The sequence below is a fragment of the Myotis nattereri genome (genome assembly GCF_964212035.1).
Source record: "Myotis nattereri genome assembly, chromosome: 9".
In the NCBI taxonomy this organism is placed as follows: domain Eukaryota; kingdom Metazoa; phylum Chordata; class Mammalia; order Chiroptera; family Vespertilionidae; genus Myotis; species Myotis nattereri.
The window spans coordinates 25023891-25045776 of record NC_138084.1 but is presented as its reverse complement, the minus strand read 5'-3'; the positions used below and the strand labels follow the sequence as shown (position 1 = coordinate 25045776).

At 39.7% G+C, this 21886-nt stretch overlaps 1 protein-coding gene across 1 annotated transcript in view; it reads right to left on the bottom strand.

Moving 5' to 3' along the window:
• Positions 1-249: 249 nt before the first annotated feature.
• SLC5A12 (solute carrier family 5 member 12) overlaps positions 250-21886 on the bottom strand; it is a gene marked incomplete at its 5' end in the record, with an annotated part of 34948 nt that continues 13311 nt past the window's right edge. The window contains 9 exons of the mRNA XM_081098070.1: positions 250-686; positions 3618-3745; positions 5037-5140; positions 6698-6864; positions 9515-9601; positions 12116-12183; positions 16726-16838; positions 19661-19749; positions 21127-21256. Of these exons, the coding sequence (XP_080954196.1) occupies positions 534-686; positions 3618-3745; positions 5037-5140; positions 6698-6864; positions 9515-9601; positions 12116-12183; positions 16726-16838; positions 19661-19749; positions 21127-21256 (1039 nt within the window). The 3' untranslated portion in view covers positions 250-533. The remainder of the gene's footprint in view (positions 687-3617; positions 3746-5036; positions 5141-6697; positions 6865-9514; positions 9602-12115; positions 12184-16725; positions 16839-19660; positions 19750-21126; positions 21257-21886) is intronic.

Here is a 21886-nt window from a genome sequence, read left to right as displayed (position 1 = left end):
CTGACATTTCTATTACAGAGAAAGGGAAAATAGCAATATTAAAATATTTCCTCTAATTAATTCCCTTTTAATGTGCATGAATTTTGTGCACTAGGCCACTAGTTAAGTCATAAAAATCTCTTAATAGTAACTTCTATGTGTATGCTTGTGTGTGTGTACACACATTTGTCCTAAACCCTGGGTAGCTCCCATATTACAGGCACTATTCAAAACACTAAGAAATAAGAAAACAGAATAATTTCTTGTTCTATGATGAAATCCAGTCTTAATTTATTCAAGAAGGATGTCCATTGCCAGAGCACTTAAGGCTTGGTTGCTTTTCTCACCTGAAAGTTTGATATCCAAAGAATAGCCTGGGAAACAGTCATTTTATTTGAGGTTATAAATAAGTTATAAATAGACATTAGACATCCTTGTCTTCTAGCAATGGCAACTACACAAGTCTACTAACCAATAAGCAAGAAGTATGTGGACTGTGTAGGTCTACGTGTGTGTATGTATGTGTTTGTGTGCACATGCATGCACATGTTGCCTTAGAAATGGGTAATCTTCTCAAATGCCACATTGTCGTAGCTTTTGTCCTTGGGATCGTATCCTGGACTGTGGACCAGGCTTTCTCTCCTGAGTCCATTCTGTAAGACAGATTCAGTTCCTTGTTTCCAGGTACTGCCATTCTCAAGCGTTTCCTGAGGAAAGGGGAAAGGCACATATTAGTGAAATCGTCTTGATGTATTCGGAAGCAAATTGAGGGACTGTTACTTAGGCCTCCTGATAAAAAAAAAATGATATGTACTGGTAAATATGAAAGTATCACAATTAACTGACCCAGGGCACATTCTAATTGATAACTTTGATGCCTCAATCCATGTAGGTACTATTTCTAATGATGATACAATCAGAAAGAATAATTTAGTGAGCATTTACAGTATGTTGTGTGAAAAAAAATTATATATATATATATATATCTTATTAAGCAAACCTGTGACATAGTGGCATTACCTCCCAAGGAGAGAGAACCTGTGTCTCTGATAGTGGTATGGTGGGGGCAAAACTGATGCTCCTATACAGAGGCTGCTCGATGATACTCTTTGGCAGCAGAGCCTAATAGTGACATGCTACATGTTCCCTCTCGACTCAGCCTTGGGGCCAGAAACTGCCTGCATCAACAGAACTTACCATTTATTTCAAGAAAATCTTGCCCAGAAAGATAAATATGTAAACTACTTGATAACTTGATTCTTTCCTTCTAGAACTTATTCAAAATCCACTCATCCAAACAATAAACTGCTCAGCCAGCTGCCTCCTCAGCAGAATAGGTTTCCTCCCATTTCGGAACCCCTGTCCAGATGGTGCACATCTTACTGAAGTAACTGTTCAACTCAGCTTCACTTCATGGACATGTTCTTACGGTGTTTTTGGGGAAAGGAGAACAATTGACACCTTAGTCAGGGGTCCTCAAACTTTTTAAACAGGGGCCCAGTTCACTGTCCCTCAGACCGTTTGAGGGCCGGACTATAGTTTAAAAAAAAAAAAACTATGAACAAATTCCTATGCACACTGCACATACCTTATTTTGAAGTAAAAAAACAAAACGGGAACAAATACAATATTTGTATTTGCATGTGGCCCGTGGGCCATAGTTTGAGGACTCCTGCCTTAGGTGATGTGGTTAGGGTGAAAATTCCCCCTCCTAGAATGCTAAAAGAATGAAATGTCTGGGACTGAAAGGATGATAATAAACTCTATCTAAAAAGGAAAAAAAAAATACATCACGCCTGCCATTAGTCAAGCTACAAGGATAGACACACATAAGACCAGCCACAAATGTAACGGAAACATTGCTCCCCTCAAGGTTCTGCCCTTGTCAAATGCCACAAGAACTTTCTAGTGGTTAGTGCTTTTTAGCCCATGCTGCTGCAGACAGCTTTGTTTTCATACTCGCTTCCCTTCAACCGCTCCCAGAATCCTTCAGCAGCAACCCAAACCCAAAATACATGCCGATCTCCCCTCTTGTTGAGGGTGGCATTCCCTGGTCCCCCTGGAGTGCCCCCGACTCTTGCTGCATCAAGTCAGTAAGTCTAATTTGGCCTAACCACAGGCCTTGGTCTTTGGATGATGTGATCCCGATAGCACCTGGACAGTGTCTCTAGCCCTGCCTGGCCAAAACACAGTTCTCAGTGGGGTGAGAGCAGTGGGGAGAATTCGTGTATCCTGCTGCTGCTTCTCTAACTGAAGAAGTGCCCCCAATAAATCTTACTTTATATTCACGCTCCATGGAACTAGAGATGTTTGTGCCCAGGTTGTGCTGCACAGTCCACCCCAGTTCTAAGATAAAAGCTGAACTTCAGAGAGGTTACGTAACTAACCCAAGGAAAGTAAGACATGGAACCAGGGTTAAACCCAGGGCTGACTCCAAAGCCCATACTTTTCACCACTATATGAGACTGTGCTCCTATTTTATCCTTTTTCTGGCATTCATTTTTATATTTTTCCTACAATTCACCCTCACAAGGGTTCAAAGGAATTTTGGAAATCGATCACTTGCAAAGACAACAATTTAGCCCAGAGGCACTTTTAGCTACAACACAATTACTTGCTTAAAAGCTGCCGGAAGCCGGTCCATCCTTGCTGCTTGACACAGTCGCTGCAGGAAAGAAACATCTGCACAGCATATGTTTCAAGGGACCTGGCGTATATAGCATACTGTTCTTAATATGTTTGCTCCCCTTAGAGCTGTGTGTTTTAACCAAGGTCACCTCTCCGAGAAAGGTTGTTTCCCCAGGTAGGAACTTTTCCCTGAAGTCAGGGAGGGGATGCCTCTCCTAGAAAGGTTGTTTCCCCAGGTAGGAATTTTTCCCTGAAGTTAGGGAGGGGATGAAACTCCTTAACTAAGTGCCAGGCGGGTAGTTAATCACTTCAACTACAAACAATCATGCTTAAGCTACATAATCTTTACTCCCTGGACTGGAGATAAGAAACGCCCTAACCTTTGTAATAGAAATTGACAGGATTAAAATCAACTGGGATAAATACGGATGTAACAAAACAATAAACAGCAGAACCTCTCTGGAGATCAAGACCAGAACTTGGCTGGAGATCCTGGCTAGGCTGCTGATCAACTGAAAGCTGTCTCTGTGTCATTCCTTCTTCGCCGACTCCGTCTACACCTTTGGGGACCCCTGGACCCGCTGGGGTTGGACCCCGGCAAAAAGCTAATTGGCTGAGCCCTAGCTGGTTTGGTTCATTGGATAGAGTGTCAGCCTGTGGATGGAAGGATCCCAGGTTTGATTCCAGTCAAGAGAACATGCCCAGTTGTGGGCTCAATCCCCAGCAGGGGATGTGCAGGAAGCAGCCAATCAATGATTCTCATCCTTGATGTTCCTATCTATTTCTCCCTCTCCTTTCCTCTCTGAAATCAATAAATATAAATAAATAAAATCTGTAAAAAAGAAAAAAAGCTAATTGGCTGAGATAACTGAAGTTGAGACCCAGGTTCCTTCAAGTTCTAACACTCACTGCCTTCCCTCCCCACACCTGCCTGTGCAGATGGTTTAAAGGGGCAAAAGGGAATCCCTTTGAGCCAGTGTCTATTTTCCAGAAGCTCAACATCAGCTCACCTGCTCTGACCCACGGTCATGCTGTACTCCACACCAGCACAGTGTTTTATATTCCTTAGACCAAAAGCAAAATAGATTGCAGACGGGTCTGATCAGCATTGGCTGAATATCTTTGCCACTCTGGTGTCCTATAAATGAAAGAACAGATGGATTAGGTGGTTGCACCCTTCCAGGACTTCCTTTGAGGACTGAGGCATCATCAACTTGAGAAGCAGGTCATGACTTAATTTGCAAGGTAAAATCAGGCCTGATTAGTTAATAGACAGACATTAGTCACTGCTCAAAGCGGTGGGAGTTGGTTTTTAAACATCCATAAGCTGTCAGGTCAGGCAAGATCCTGGCTATAGCGTTAAACAGAGAGAACACATTTATGTTGAAATAGTTATTATGGAAAACTTTACTACTAGTCCCCTTTATAGGCCAACAGAAGTGATAGCAGAAATTATATAAAGTCTTTCTTTAGGAAAGCTCTCAGTTTTGAACCAAATCAGATAGATATATAGGGGAGATATCTATAAATATATGTTACATATGGTTAACCATATATATGTTATATATATGAATCATTATTAATCATATGTATTAGATATATATATATGATTAATCCTATATAATAAAGAGGTAATATGCAAATTGACCACCACTCCAACACAAAAGATGGCGGCCCCCATGTGGTCAAAGATGGCCGCCCCCATGTGGACACAAGATGGCCTGCAGGGGAGGGCAGTTGTGGGCGATCAGGCCAGCAGGGGAGGGCAGTTGGGGGCGACCAGGCCGGCAGAGGAGGGCAGTTGGAGGCGACCGGGCTGGCAGGGGAGGGCAGTTGCAGGGGATCGGGCCTGCAGGAGAGGTCATTTACAGGTGACCAGGACGGCAGTGGAGGGCAGTTGGGGGCAACCGGGCCAACAGGTGAGGGCAGTTGGGGGTGATCAGGCTGGTAGGGGAGGGCAGTTGGGGGCAATCAGGCCAGCAGGGGAGTGGTTAGGAGGTGATCAGGCTGGCAGGCAGAAGCGGCTAGGGGCAATCAGGCAGGCAGGCAGGCAAGCGGTTGGGAGCCAGCAGTCCTGGATTGTGAGGGGGATGTCCGACTGCCCGTTTAGGCCCACATGGATCAGGCCTAAAAAGGCAGTCAGACATCCCTTGAGGGGTCCCAGATTGGAGAGGGTGCAGGCTGGGCTGAGGGACACACTCCCCCCCACCCCCAGGCCATGAATTTTGTGCACTGAGCCTCTAGTAATTATATAAAAAGGGATTTTTTTTTTTTGAATGTTAGTCTAGAGAGTAGATATATCTCTCTAGGAAGAGGGGATTTTTGTGGTGGATCCAAAATCACACCAGTTAGCCAGCTACCAAGACCACCAATGCATGAAACTAGGCCATGTCTTCCTTGGCCCCAAAGAGAAGACCCAGGTACCCAACCTGTGAGGAAACTGATGATTACTCCAGCAGCAATGCATCCCAGGCAGCCCACTGCACTGTAGTAAAGGTAGGAGATCGAATACCAGGAGTCAGCGATCGCAGGCCTGTGGAGGAAGGACAACAGCACGTCACCAGTTCTGTGGGTTCTGAAGTTACCATTCACAGTGCCTTAGAGAACTGCTGAGGGATCGTTTTAAGGCCTGGCATCGCTCAAAACCCCAAAGCTTAACTTTTTGTCATTTGATTATTTTTTGAAAACTCAAAGCTAGACAAGTTGTGCTTTGTAGCCCAACTATCCCAGGATTACAAATATTGCTGCTGAATTACAACTACAATGAGAACTATGCTTTCCATTTATTTTGTATTATTTATTCTTCAGACATTTATTAAATCCAGATTTAGTGCCAGAAATTATGACAGGCACTGAAGATTAAAAGATGAGCAAGCCACAGTCTATATATTGGAGTTAACAATCATAAAATGGAGTGGCAATGCGTTGGTGGAATAGACACAGAGGATTCTGTGAGTATTAGAAAGGGGCATAAAACCCAGGCTGATGTGCGAAATGACACCTTAGTTCATTTTCAAAGAATGGTTAAGAGTTAACTAAGTAAAGAAAAGAGAGGATACTATAAGCATAAGCAGTAAGAAGGAAACAACCTGGTAGACCTGGAAACTATAAATATTGCTTGTCCATAAGATTTGTGGAGAGAATAGGTCTAAACTAGATGACACTCAGAGGCAAGTGGCAGCAAGATAATAGAGTTCTCATACATTATATAGAAAGGATCACCTCCTCAGGACCACAGTTAGATGTGAGAATGCACACTTACTAGAGCCAGGTACAGTGCCCCTGGCTTGCTCTCTCTTCCTCTCTCTCATTCTCTCTCCCTGTATATAGATAGGTAGATGATAGATAGATAGATAGATAGATAGATAGATAGATAGATAGATAGATGATGGATAGATAGATAATAGCTAGAGTTTAATAGACAGATATAATTTAATATAGAGATATAAATGTAATATGATTTAATAATGTTTAATCCTAGCAAAGTCCCAGTAATTATTACCTTCTCTAAGGATTGTGAGAAATCAAGACATGACAAGTTACTAACTTGTGCAGCATGGATAAATCATACAACCAAAATCCAAACCAGGTATTTCGGATTTCAAAGTCTATGGTCCTCTCCCTGCACTACATTATCTCCTGTATTTTGGTATTTTCAATTACTTATCCCAGCTAGAAATAGAAAAGACAACCCTTTGCTAAGCCCTGTACAGTTTGAGTTAGAAACTATAAGTTTTCAGCACTGCTCCCATCTCAGTAGTATGTCCACAGTCATTCTCCATCTTGCTCACAAAGCTATTCTACTCAGAGCATTTATTCTTTTAAAAATACTTATGATCTTCATATTCTATTTTCAAACTTTTCACTATTTTTTTCTAATTTGCACTCATACTCCAGCTAACCCTTCTGTCACCTTTACTGTTCCACACTGGAATGTAGAGCAATAAAATCTACAGAAATCATGGATATCATTGCTGTGTGCTGCCCAGAGGGAGTCTCACAGGAAAGCAATATTGGTCTTGTCTTGCTCCTTCTTTTAACCTGGTGACCCACCCTCTGGGATTTACCTCTGCCTTTGAAGTCACCATACCTGCTGGATAGCGCTGGAGACACTAACTCCGTCGCATTTGATGGGACACACTGGTTTGTCGACAAAGGCAAGGGCCATGTCTTGGAGGCTGGTGCGGGATAAATGAAGGCCCCAATGGCCACCCAAAATGCCAACGCGATTCCAGTCAGAAGGCCGCCTAGTGCACCCTTGATGAAGGAAAGGAAAAGTTAATGGCAAAGCCATTGAAAGCATAATGAGGTGAGGAATACTGTGCCTCAGAGATTCTGGCTTTCCACCCCAAATCTCAGCCACACATTCTGGAAACAGCACACTCAAACTGCCTTCCTTCCAACTCCCTCGACACCGCTTTATTTAGAAATAACTGGTTCCTTAAATGAAAATATTGGATAATTTTATAGTGATTATTATATTTCAATTCCTAGCAGGAATTTGCTTCTCTCCATTTGGCTTCTTTCTCTCACTTATCACTCACTTAAAACACTGTCAAAACCTCAGTTCCCAGTAGCTGAGTTTCAGATGTTTTGGAAAACTTCAGATAATGGAGACAGTTGCGGTAATTTATCATTAATAGTCATTATGAGCTAGAATACAGAAGCTCCACTCCCATATGCTCTTCCAAGTGTTTCTGGCAGAGTCTCTGATTCCCAGGTTTGGAGTGTTGAGTCTAAGTTCTAGCATATGTATTTACTAGCCCTTTCATTGCAGGGTTATATTTCTTGCTAAACAGTGAAAAGTCACCTTTTTTTTGGTAAAGGAAACAGTTGAACAGAGACCAACACCACTGGAAAACAAAATCTTGGTGCTCCTGGCTCTCCTGGATAGCTGAGCCTTCTCTGGGAGAGAAAGCAACTTGCTGGTTTCTCTATTTACTCAGAATAAAGCTTCTCCAATAACAGCACTAAAATGTTCCTTTCACTATTATTTGAGAAAGCTAAAGCAATGTATGCGATTTGAATAGTTGTACCTTGGTCTGACTAGAGGTCTGCAAACTTATATTATAAAAAGCCAGCTAATAGCATTTTAGGCTTTGAGGACCATGCAGGACTGTCACAACTACTGGGTTCTGCCACTTAGCATAAAACCAGCCATAGGCAATATGCAAACAAAGGAGACTGGCTGTGTTCCGGTAGAATTCATGGGCACTGGAATGTGAATTTTATGTAATATTCATGTGTTATGGGACATTCTTCTGCTTTTGATTTCCATCCAACAATTTAAACATGTCAAATCATTTTTAGCTTGCAAGCCACACCAAAAAAAGGAAGATGGCTGGATTTGGCTTGAAAAGTGCAGCTTGCTGAGGTCTATAGGGCCTACCAGAAAAGGGTGAATGGACTTCAATAGAAAGTTCAACCCTGGCTGACTTAGCATAGCTGTCTTGAAAGCCATGCTGAGAAGAATTCTGAGGTTGCATCCACATTCTGTGGAGAGGGAGCCAGGATTGATTAGTAGGATACGCCATGGCCAATGGCAAGGGGAGAGGTGATACAAATTTGTAGTATTTATTATTTTTTATCCAGAACAAGGTAGTTTTCCCAACTAAATAGAAGGGCCATAATTCACTAACATACATAACAAAATAATTTTTAGAATGCATTAAAGTCTTATATGGCTAGTTATTAGTTCTTTTGTGGCTAAGAGATTGCCTTCCCGCCTCTGTTTCTCCAAGGATATACTTATCCTTGTCAACCTTGATAGCAGAAAAGTTGATGAAAACAAAGTATCTTCTAATAAGACTGCAGGGGAAGTAGTGCAGATTCCTAAATGTTCCCTCCTGTCCAATCTCTTTACCTAGCCTCATAAGATTTATCTAGAATAATGGTCAGGTGGCCACAAATATCTAATTAGGTATACCATTTGATCAGGCATTCTAGCACCCCATAGTATATAAAAAATATGCATAGAGTCAGGTTTTCTGCAGACTTTCTAAATATATATATATATATATATATATATATATATATATATATATATATAAATGGCAATAATAAAAAACCAGTAACATGCTACATTGAAAAGATTATATTTAAAATAATTTTAAATTTTATATTATTTTTCCAAATAGATGTTCACTTTGAGTTATACTTACTGCACAGTCACCCAACCAATATTTACTGAAAGACAGCCTATTAGTTTGTCAGCTAGCCAAACTAAGAAGATTCAGCTCTCAGAATATGCAGGGCTCATCTCCACTTTCCTCCTTAAATTAGTTCATTAACTTCAATTAGCTATAATTTAGGTACAAATATAGAAAACATTTACATATATTTTTGAAGTTTTAAAAATTTTGTTTTAACAAAACTATTTCTGAATTCATTGTACGTTTTAAATTTCATTTGGTGAGCCCTTACTTTAGGGAAGACAATGTCAACCCTAAAGAATCAGCTTGGGCCCTAGCTGGTTTTGCTCAGTGGATAGAGTGTTGGCCTCCAGACTGAAGGGTCCTTGGTTCAATTCTGGTTAAGGGCACATGAACGGGTTGTGGGCTCGATCCCCAGTAGGGTCCACAGGACATGTGCAGGAGGCAGCCAACCAATGATTATCTCTCATCATTGCTGTTTTTATCTCTCTCTCCCTCTCCCTTCCTCTCTCTGAAATCAATAAAAATATATTTAAAAAAATAATCAACTTTGATGCCATGACATTTGTTATTTCAGGACCATCTCTTTGTTTTCTGCTTCTAAAATGGCTTCACTGAAGTCAGAGATAGGAGGGCTCGGGTTTTGTTTAGTTACATGGAAAGAAGCCACTGTGTTGTGTTTTTGTTTTGTTTTTTCCTGGCAAAGACAAATTTCCAGGACAATTTGAGAGAAGAGAGAGGTGCAGGATCCTTACCTTCCAGTTCACAAAAGGAAACACGATTCCCAAGGTGAACAAGCCCAGCATTGGCCCCCCACACATGCCGTGGATGCTGAGCGCAGCCTGTGGAGAAAGGACATCAATATCATGACTTCATGAACCATAGGGGACCGCCTTTTTCTTGCACTTGGGATAAAATGCAGTCCTAGTCTTGCCCTGCCAGCGTGGCTCCGTAGTTGAGCATCGGACTGTGAACCAGGAGGTCACAGTTGGATTGCTGGTCAGGGCACGTGCCAGGGTTACAGGCTTGATCCCCAGTAAGGGGCATGCAGGAGGCAGCCACTCAATGATTCTCTCTCATCATTGATGTTTCCATCTCTCTCTTTCTCTCCCTTCCTCTCTGAAATCAATAAAAAATATATGTAAAAAAATTCAGTCCTAGTCCTGATTGTGCCATTTATTAATCACGTGTTTTCTGGAAATAATTTCTCCCATCTGAACTCAATAACAAACATTGTGTAAAAAAAAATAAAAATACAGATATATGTCATAGGAATATATTTACTGATACAGCTCTTAGGGCAATAGAAACTAAGGAGAAAATAAACGAGACTACATCAAAATAAAAAGCTTCTGTACAGCAAAAGAAACTATCAACAAAACAACAAGAAAGCCCACTGCATGGGAGAACATATTTTTCAATGCTATTTCAGATAAGGGTTTAATCTCCAAAATTTACAAGGAACTCATACAACTTGACAAAAGGAAGATAAACAATCCAATAAAAAAAATGGGCAAAGGACCTAAGTAGACACTTTTCGAAAGAGGACATTCAGAAAGCCAAGAGATATATGAAAACATGCTAAAAGTCACTAGTCATCTGAGAGATACAAATCAAAATGACAATGAGGTAGCATCTCACACCTGTCAGAATGGCTATCATCAGCAAATCAACAAATGACAAGTGCTGGTGAGGATGTGGAGAAAAATGAACTACTGGTAGGAATTCAGACTGGTGCATCCACTGTGGAAAACAGTATGGGGTTTCCTCAAAAAGTTAAAAATGGAACTCCTATTTGACCCAGTGATCCCACTTCTAGGAATATATCCCAAGAAATCAGAAACACCAATCAGTAAAGATATATGCACCCCTATGTTCATAGCAGCACATTTACAATAGCTTAGATTTGCAAATAGCCTAAGCGCCCATCAGCAGAAGAGTGGATTAGAAAAGTGTGGTACATCTACATAATGGAATACTACTATAAAATGCTATAAAAAAGAAGGAACTTTACCATTTGCAACAGCATGGTTGGAACTGGAGAGCATTATGCTAAGTGAAATAAGCCAGTCCGAGAAAGATAAATATCACATAATCTCACTCATATGTGGATTATAATGATCAACATAAACTGATGAACAAAATGGATCCAGAGGCAAGGTGGCACTGAGAAGACTGTCCAATCTCAGAGAGAAGGTGGGGGGGAGGGGGGAGTTAGAGATCAACCGAATGACTTGTATGCATACATATCAGCCTGACCAATGGACACAGACACTGGGGCAGTGGGGACTTGCACTCAGGGGTGGGAGTGGCGGGGGTTAATTGGGAAAAAAGGAGACATGTAATACTATAAACAATAAAAGTTGTTGTATTTTGTTAAAAATAAAATAAAATAAAAATACATACAAACCAACCTGTGTGTGTGTGTGTGTGTGTGTGTGTGTGTGTGTGTATGCACAGGTAACTGTGATTTTTAGAAATAGGTTTTCTCAAGCTAAAACTCATTGGTTTGCTTGTATTTTCTATTTTATCAAAAAGTTTTTATATAATGTACCAAATAAATATACCTATAACATATTTCATATCTTACATAGTTGATCAGCTATTTGAGCAATTGTATTAAATTTTTTAAAAACATGTTTTTCTTTATTTCAGACAAAGGAAGGGAGAGGGAAAGAGAGGTAGAAACAACAACAATGAGAGAATCATTGATCAACTGTTTGCTGCATGCCTGCTACTGGGGATCGAGCTCCCAACCTGAGCATGTGCACTGACCAGAATGGAACCATGCATGGGCTGATGCTCAACCACTGAACCACAGTGGCCGGGCACAATTGTATTTTGATAATGATTGTCTGTTACCCCGCCTCTGACATCTCATTCGGAACACCTCAAGAATGTTAAAGCACTAAGTTGAGGGATGGTGGGGAAGCCATTGGGCACGCATATCCCATAGCCCACTTTGATGGCTCCCTTTTGCAAACTAAGGGAATTTGACAAATGCATTTCCACGTCTCTTAGTCTCTAAGGTATTGAACCCAGAGAACTGGCAAAAGGTTTTCATTAAACCAATTTGCTGTCATCCTACAGCCTTGTTCCCTGGCTTTATTGAACATACACAGGCACTATCATGCAGGCAGTGAGCATGTGCACACGCACACAGCTGTGTACCTGAGTCCATTATGAACAGTTTTTAACAGTTTCCTCTTCTGCAGGTAATTTTGGTTGAAATTTTACATGCATGTCTAATTTGGACCCGGCCTCAGAGAGTGTCTTGGAGGAATAGGCAAAACCTTAGCAAAGACATGGGTAAAATATTGTTATGAAATAAATGTGTCTTTTCCTTCTTTTATTACCTGTACAACGCTACCCATGAAGGACGCAGCCACAGCCATGGAGGTACACATCACACCAAATAAGATACCTGAAAGGAAAAAAAAAACACCTCGTTACCATTATCCAAACTGGCTTTGAGGGGTTCCTTTAGCTTCTGCCCAGGACTCCCTCTTACCAGGCCCTATCGGAAGGGATGTCAGTGAGAACCATCCTCCCTTCTCAGTCCTCACAAGCCCCATGAGGGGCATTTAGGAGATTTTCTCCCCAGAACTAGCTCTCCTAGGTCAGGCAGAAAGAGCTAGAACCTAGCTAGTGTCACATACTTTTCTATCCAGGACTCAAGAAGAAAACTGTCATGTGAAAGCAACATGAAACTATGGGAAGGGCGCTCACAGAGGCTAATCCAGACTAAATTAGTGGGAACTAATTTCAGTTCGACCAACCAACAATCACCTGAAGAAGATAGTAACCTCTCTGGGATTCTGATAGTTTTTCAACTTGGAAATCACTAATCATCTATATATTTTACCTCAGAGGTTTTGCAAATCTGGAAAGTTTCCTGGTCTATTTCCCAACGGTATTTATGCATACTATCCTTATGGTATATTGTGTAATGAATTATTTGTTTTGCATATCTATGTTGGAGAACAGTAAAGGCCATCGGGTACCATACTCTGGAGGACCTTGAATGGTGCCTCTAGCATCATAGGGTCTTGCTGAGTGAATCGGCATATACGTCTTAGTCATCTTTTAAAGAAGATGTATTCTTTTAAATCGTCTTTTAAAAATATATTTTAGTGTATTTTTGTTTAAAAATCACCTTAAGAGTACATTTAATAGCCATAAACTAAAAAAAGAGGAAAGAGACACGGAGTTGGAGATAGACCTAGAGGAAACACAATGACAGAAACAGAGAGAAAATGATTTTGCTCATTCTGTTTGAAATTCTCTCTCAGCTAAATATCTAGCTCAGTTTCCAATGTGACTATTAATTCAATTTTGTCAGACACTTTACTAGATGACAGTGCTATACAGTCAGAACTTGACACCTGCCCTAAGGATCTCTCATTCTAAAACGGGACTTCATGTAAATACATTAATATATATCTAACAGTGTCTGGTACATAGGCAAGTACTATGTTTTTGCCAATATTATTAGTTATTATTATTATATTCAGGTTTAGTACATGGTAGCTATGATCAGGAACTCACTCAAAATTAAATCAGGTTAGCAACTTTTACGCTGTATTTCCCAACTTCTCAACCCAGAAAAATAAGGAAACACACAAAACACCCAAACCAAGTTTGATCAATAAACACATTTCAGAATTCTAAAATTGTTCCTGTTATCTTCAAAGATGATAGATTAGATTGCAGAAAACAATGTTTGCCCTGATTCTGTGTTGCTTTATAAATGAGGACAACATTACCTTCCTGAGGAAAATCACAAAAGATACGTTTCCTCTCAACTATTGATTACCCTTTTGTTAGACCAACAGTTATGTGTTCAAGTGAGAATCTAGGCAATCACCCCTCAACCCAAGAATTCTGCAATTCTGTGCTGACTAGAGAATTGATCCAGCCTCCTTTCCCAAAAATCTTTATACTTCCACCAGATTGCAATCAATAGCAAGCTGCAAGTCAGGGAGTTTAGGGAAATTGGTGGGGGTTCTGTAGAGACCCCGAGTACATGGACCTACAGACAAAGCAGCAAATGTGAGAGGGAAAGGAAACTCCACAGTCGCAGTGAATGCTGTGAGTTTTCAAAGCGCTGCATCAGCCCAGAGGATCAGACAATAAACCATGGGCATAAAGAAACTTGTACCTCAATCCAGAATACTCATAAATGTCTGCTAGAAATTGGGGTCATACTGGGAGCAATGCCCATCCACCTGTTATTAGCTCTAATTCGTTATGCAAGATCCAGGCAATTCAACTAACCAGATAACAAGCATTTTGTCAGTGTTGATCTCTCCTTGTTCAAGCATAAGTAAAAAGAAACAGAATATATGTGATTCATGGCAAATATTGTCAAACAAGGGAATAAACATATTCATCTAAATGCTCAAGTAAAGACTATGCTTCCTGGAAATAATTTACCTTAAGAACCAGAAAAGTATTTAGAAACTGTTTGGCAAGCTCAATATGATGCAAAAATATGTAAACTCAATGAAGCAAATAAGCAAAGGGCAAGAGGAAACAAATGAGATGAAAAAAACAACAAGACAGGGTAATATATATATATATATATATATATATATATATATATATATAGAGAGAGAGAGAGAGAGAGAGAGAGAGAGAGAGAGAGAGATGGACTCAGGCGTGATCAAGAATGAACACAAGAAAATAAAAACCATGATAGTTGACCAAGCACTTCCACTTTTATGTATTTACAAAAAAAAAAAAAGATTGTACTAAAGTATTCATAGCAGCTTTATTTATTATAACCTCAAACTAAAATAGCCCAGGTCTACCAATAGAAGTAGAAGTTTAAAAACCTGTGGTACATACATACAATTTCAAACTACTCAGCAATGAAAAGGAATGGACCATGGGTACACATAGAAAATATGGATTAAACTCAGAAATATTATGTTGAGTGAAAGGAGTCTTAAAAAACGTGTGTGGACTGTACGATTCCATTTATGTGAAATTCTAGAAGAGGAAAGTATCAGAATAATGGCAGCCTCTGGAGGGGAGTGGGAGCAGGAATTGACTGGAATGAGCAAAAGAGGACTTTCCAGGGTTATGCTAATGCTTTACATCTTTAATGGCTGGATCACACAGGTGTATGAATATGTCAAAACTTAGCAAACATATACCTAACATGTGTCCATTTCATTGTAGAATGAAAGATAGATTTTGCATTAAAGACAACTTTAAGCAGTTATTGAATTCTAGTTAATAATATGAATGCAAAAATTTAAGGGAAATGTATTTTAACATGCTGATTAATGAATGGTTAGAGATCTGGATGGATATGTGAAAAAGTAAGTTTTGAAACATATTAATGGAGAATTCAGGTGGCATATATATTGGGAATTCATGGTAAAAGTATCCAAACCTTGCTGCATGACTTAATTTTTATAGTAAAATATAAGGAACAAGCACAAATAGCACAATTAAAATTATTATTGTTAAACTTTATTTTGTGGAGAACTCAAAATTGACAGAGGAAAAAAAAAACTTGATTTCTTTAAGTGTGTAGAGGAAAAGAGCCAAGTTTTAGAAATAGGAGAAACACTGAAGGAAATGGAGAACAAACAACCCAAACGAGAAGTATATTTGAGAAGGAGATAATTAAACTACCAATATTAGCAGGCAATTACCATACTTACTAGAAAAACAACTGAAATTTTGAAAATCAATAATAGTTGGGTAAATGGCAATATATATGCTTTATAAAACAAAAACAAAAAGATATAGCTTTTCCACATTGATCATAAATAGTTTAGGAAATGTGGGGAAAGCATCTCATTGATAACATCAATGAAAGAAGAAAAAAAGAAGGAAGAAGGGGAAAAGGAGGTGGAGGAAGAGGAAGAAGAAGAGGAGGAGGAGGAGAGGAGGTCAAGCAGGAGGGAAAAAAAGACATGGGTATAATTAATATCTGGAATCAAAATTGTTATATTATTAAATGGAAAAAATAAATTATTATTTAGATGTAAAACTTACAAAAATGTCAATTCTTCCCAAATACATTTTCAGGTTTAATGCAATGCCATGGGGGAGAGTACAGTTAGGTAACATGCAATATATTATTTTAAAGTTAATCTCAAAGAAAAACTACACAGAAATAGCAAATGTTTTTTTTGTGTGTGTTTTTTAAAAAAAAGATAACAATAGAAACATTTTTAAATTTTAAGCTAAAAAAAGGTGACACAATTAGTAGCTATAATTTTTCAAGTTCATACATTTTCCAAAATACCTACATTTTCTATAATAAGTAAATAAGCATATAGCTTGTTTATATTTAGAAGTAAAATGTATAAAACTATAATTCAAGATAATAAGTGTTATTGTGATTAAAAATATAATATGCAATTTTATGATTAAACAAAGAGAAATTCTTATTTGGGGTGAGGTTACTGGGAGTTGGGTAATAAAGGATTCTTTAGAAAAGAATTTGATTTTAGAAAGGGACTGGCCACAGTGATCACAGTATCTTCCCATGTAGAGGAACTAATATGATCAATGCAGAGCATAATCAAAAGATGCTGATCTGATGAATCTGAGATGTAGGCTAAACACAAAAGGAGGTTCAAAATAAGGATGGCCGAAACCGGTTTGGCTCAGTGGATAGAGCATCGGCCTGTGGACTGAAGGGTCGGTCCCAGGTTCGATTCCGATCAAGGGCATGTGCCTGGGCAGCTGATCGATGTTTCTCTATCGTCGATGTTTCTAGCTCTCTCTCTCCCTTCCTCTCTGTAAAAAAACAATAAAATATATTTTTTAAAAAAATAAGGATGGTAAAAGGTAAGCTAGCTGGTACCCTCCTGGTATCTTTGCAAGTATAAGAATCTATATGTGAGATTCCTCATGTGTCCCGAATAGCATGTGCAGGATTTTGACATGTACCACATGTACATTTCATGACATGGAATTAAGACCCCCTGGCTATACCTACATAAGCCTTTACTGATCCAGGTACTCAGCTTGTCGGAGAGGTGGGGAAAACAGCTCTTGACAAAATCCTCAAAGGTCACTGTTGCTAAGGCATTGATGCTGGCAGCCACGGTGCTACAGGGAGAGAAAAGCGAGAACATAGTCCAGGTAAATAAAGCTAAGCCACCAGCTTGCAGTTTTCCAGGGCAAATAGCCAAGGGCTCTAGGAAAAACAGAACTCCTGGGCAACCACATAGCCTATCTACTCACTCTTCAACGCTGCTTCTGTGCTTAATGCTCTTTTAATTCTTCCACAAAGTCCACTGAAAAAGCTAGCTTTTCATGTTTTAACTCCAACTAATTTCTTTTAATAATATATTAAATGAGTTAGAAGAGAGTAACAGAGATTGTGTATGTGGGTGTTTGCTTGGGTGTGGCAAGGTGGGGACAGCTTAGATTGGATTTAAAGCAAGAAGTGGTGACTGCCCTAACCCAGGTGTCAGTTCACTTTGCCATTCAGTAATGATTCCTTCATTCATCAATACCAGTTCATGGATCTGTTTATTCATGCTGGGCACTAGGCATACAATAGTGAACAAGAAAGACAAAGATCTCCCACTTCATTTGGCCACAGGGAAATTTAACAACCAATTAAGTAATTGATAACAATTGTAAAAACTGTGACAAAGGAAAATAGCAAGATGCTATGACAACATGTCTCTCAGAGACCCAAACCAATATGAAATTAAAAAATTCTCCCCTTAGGAATTGATGGTTACGGTAAGCACTGAAGACACCCATGCATATTGGGGAAATGATGTTCTAGAACAAAAGGAAAATTACATTTAAATTCTTGAAAGCTACTTGCATTCAATAACCTGGCGCCATGAGAGTGGCTCGTGTGCAATCAGTAAGGCAGTAAAAGACAAAGGGTAAGACTGGGGTGGAGCCAAAAACCTAAACTCAGGAAAGCTCTGACTTTCCAATCAGAATTCAGTTGTATGGCCTTAAAACTCACTTAGGTGACAGAGGACCTGAAAGTTGTGGTTTTCTTTGTGGAATGACATGGAATCTTATTGAATTCCTTATAGAGACCAGGAATATCTCAGCCAGAGAATAGATAACCATATTAAATTCACATGGTGCAAAATCACAACCACAAACCAAAGTTCTGGAACAGAAACAAGCTAATGAATGAAGCCTGCCTAGCTATTTTCAGTTTTCCATGGACATTCATGAGTAGTTATTTTGTTATCCTCCATTGCACATTTGAAGACTTGCTATAGCTGCACCAAAGGTATGAAAGAAAATTCAAACTTTTTCTTCTTTGATAATTCAGAATAACAGAGCCATTCATTTTAGTTTGAATAGTTCTAGATCCTCAAAAAATTAAAAATGGGACTTCCTTTGGACTCAGGGATACCACTTCTAGGAATATATCCAAAGAATCTCAAAACACCAATCAGAAAGAACATATGCACCCCTATGTTCATGCAGTGTGATTTACAATAGCCAAGATCTGGAGGCAGTCCAAGTGCCCATTAGTAGATGAGTGGATAAAAAAGCTGTGGTGTGGTAGCCCGGCTGGTGTGGTTCAGTGGTTGAGTGTTGACCCATGAACCAAGAGGTCAGAGTTCACTTCTGATCAGGGCACATGTCTGGGTTGCGGGCTCTATCCCCAGTGGGTGGCATGCAAGAGGCAGTTAATCAATGATTCTCTCTCATTATTGATGTTTCTATCTTTCTCTTCCTCTCTGAAATTAATAAAAACATTTTTTAAGAGCTGTGGTACATTTACACCATGGAATACTACTTGGGTTGCAAAAAAGGAAGGACAATAGTTTGGTGAGGGCCTAGAGAGGGAGACGAGGGGTGGATGGAGGTAGGAAAAGGGGACAGGGGAAAGGGTATCACCTAAAATAATGTCAACATTAAAATTTTTTAATTAATAAAAGACAGTTTGCCACTGACAGTGGGTCCTTGCAGGTGCCTAGTGAGTGTGGTGTAGGCCTAACAACTTCCCTGGAGCCCCAGTAAAATATTCTATGCAGTTTCTCTTTGGGGGTTGGGGAGGGACTTTGGAATTTGCTCTTCTACCTGCCTGTACAGGTTCCTGCCCATGCTCTTCAATACCTGGCTTTTTCACATGCTTTAGATCTCAACACAAAAGTCACCGACTCAAAGGGGAGATCCCTAAAGACCCTATTAAAAATATAACCCCCAGGCCTCACCTCTCTCTCAGATATCACTCTGTTATTTCCTTTAAATTATTTGTCATTATCAAACTATATCTAGTTTATTTTGTTCACTTATATATTGTTTATCTTCCACGTCAATTAGAATGCAAACTCCATATGACGGCAATGTCAGTCCTGTTTCTGCGCAGTATCCCTACCTCCCCACAGTCTTCAACTGTGTCTGGCATAATACAAACCTTCTAAAATATGTGTCTGAATAAATGTATGAATAATTTTGTATTTAGAACAGTGTCTACATGTGGAGGATGGGTGTTACTAGCTGCCTGAGTGTGCTATTGAAAATGGGGAGAATGGATTGCAAAGGAGAGATCTGCTGAATGATAAATGCCACCGAGTGAGCTGCCTTGTGATAAGGTGATGTGAAATTGTGGGAGAGCGGGCATCAGACAAGATTGAGAAAATAACCAGATAGGTCTTGTATAGGCTCAGACCTAGGCTTACATGCTGCCCCTGCAGTTTACTATGACCCCTTGGGTAAGTTTTAGCTACCTTGCTAAATTTCCGTTTCTTATCTATAAACTGAAGATAATATGAGTAAAGTTTCAGTTGCATGTAAAGTGTGGCAACTAATGAGCAAATACAAATAAAGCATTTAGCAGGGCAGTTGGCACACAGTAAATACTCAGTAAATAGTAGTGATCACTACCACCGTCCCCTTATCATCCTCACAGTCCCCATCATTATCATCACAGCACTAACCTCAGAGTTCCGCTGAAGGCACAAGCCACAAAAAGTCCTGGTAGCCCAGGCATCGTGGCAAATATCTCCATGACAAAGTACGGCATCAGCTGAAGAGGAGGCAAACAAGATAGGATTAGTGGTCTCATCAGCAGTGTCTGAAATGTGAGAATGTAGCTTTTTAGCAAAAGAAGGTGACAAAAAAATACAAAAGTAATAATAATAGAGGAGTGTGCCTGGACTAAGGTAGCTGCATACTAGCAAATGATGTTATGATCAATCCAATTCCATGGACCTGAGGTCCAGCTGTAGGGGCATGGAAGGGGTAGAAAGACAGTATTAGGAAAAAGGGCTGGACAAAATTTAGAAGGTTCACAAATTTAAAATTTTTCTTTTTTTGTAAAGTATGATATTTTTTGTTTAATGTTAAAGTTAGCAATTAAACCCTAGAAACAAATGCTTAAAACAGGTCTTTAGCCCAGCTGGCATGGCTCAGTGGTTGAGGAACGACCTATGAACTAGGCCAGTGGTCGGCAAACTGTGGCCCCTTGAGTGTGGCTCTTCCACAAAATACCACGTGAGGGCGTGCACATACGGTGTGATAGAAACTTCGTGGCCACACTCAAGGGGCCAAAGAGCCGCATGTGGCTCGCAAGCCGCAGTTTGCCGACCACTGAACTAGGTGGTCACAGTTCCGTTCCAGGTCAGGGCACATTCCCCAGTTGTTGGCTCAATCCCTAGTGGGGAAAGTGCAGGAGGCAGCTGATCAATGATTCTCTCTTATCATTGATGTTTCTATCTCTGTCTCCCTCTTCCTTCCTCTCTGAAATTACTAAAAATATGTTTTCAAACAAACAAACAAAAAACCTCCAGGTCTTCAGAGAATCTAGGTGTTACAGTTGTACTTTGTAGCCATATTTGTGAGAGAGAAGTCCCCATAGGATACAGTAAGACAGTTGAATATATAGGGGATCATATTGCCCACAAAGGGAGGTTTTTAAAAATATTTTAAATAATTTTTTTAATCCTCACTTGATGATCTGTTTATTCATTTCAGGGAGAGGAAGGGGGAGAGAAAGAGAAATAAAGAGAGAGTGAGAGAGAAACATCAATCTGTTGCTTCCCACACATGCCCTAGCCAGAACCAAACCTGCAACCTAGGCATGTTCCCCGACTGGGAATTGAACCCACAACCTATTGGTAGCATTGACAACCAATTCGTTAGTCACACCTTCCTCTCTCCTCAGCCTTGTCCTAGTTCCTGGCCTTGTCTTCAAGGAAAAGGTGAGATACCTTCTTTTTACATGTTTATTCCCTTATATTAGACCCTCATATGTGGTAATATACCCAAGAGGAGAGGAAAGCCATCCAGTCTTTGGGGTGTGGAAAGTGGTTATAGATCCAGGTGAAAAAGAGAAAGACCCCAACATTACCCATCAATGGCTAAAAACATGCTCGTTTCAGCCATTGCCCAAGGGAACATGTACCTGGTCCGGCGCTGAGATAATGCCAGAAGTCCAAGGGTCGCAGTCTTTGAAGTAGGAGTACATGATCAAGCCAGAGAAGACAGCACACACCAGAATAATCCAGAGACCCACCAGGTTGAAGTACAAGGCTCTAGAGAAGAACACACGGGTCTATTGGTAGCCTCTATGCCACATCATTGGGAAGGTCACCACCAAACACTCACAGTAAAATTTTGGGGCACCTTTTTGTTTAAAAATAAAATTCTACAGTCTACAGTCTTCAAGAATTATTACATCTTATATTTTTGCTTTTCTGTGTGTTTGACATTACATTTTTTAGACTGATTACAAAAGTTAAATGAAATAGATTTTTGATGGATTTTCTTTTTGAAATTGGGAGTTTTTCTGCAAAACCTCAATGTGTGGTGTGAGATCTATTTTCTTAGATGAAATTTCATATAACAATCACTCATCTATAGCTTCAAGTGATGTTCCTTCCACTCAATTAACAAAACTGTCAAAAAGCCAACTTACATTTTAACATATTTCCTTCCAGAGGGATAAGAAGATAAATGTAGGCATAGATAAGTTTTGGAAATACACACTTTGGAGATTCATTCACATGAATGTTGAAGTGTTTTTTAAAGAGACAATAGAAAGTATGAAAAGCCCAAGGTCATTTTACCTATCTTTTTTGGGAGCATTTGTTTTATTCTGTGATACACAGATATGTTTAATGACAATTATGCATATAATTTTGCAGCATTCTGTGGTTATTTTG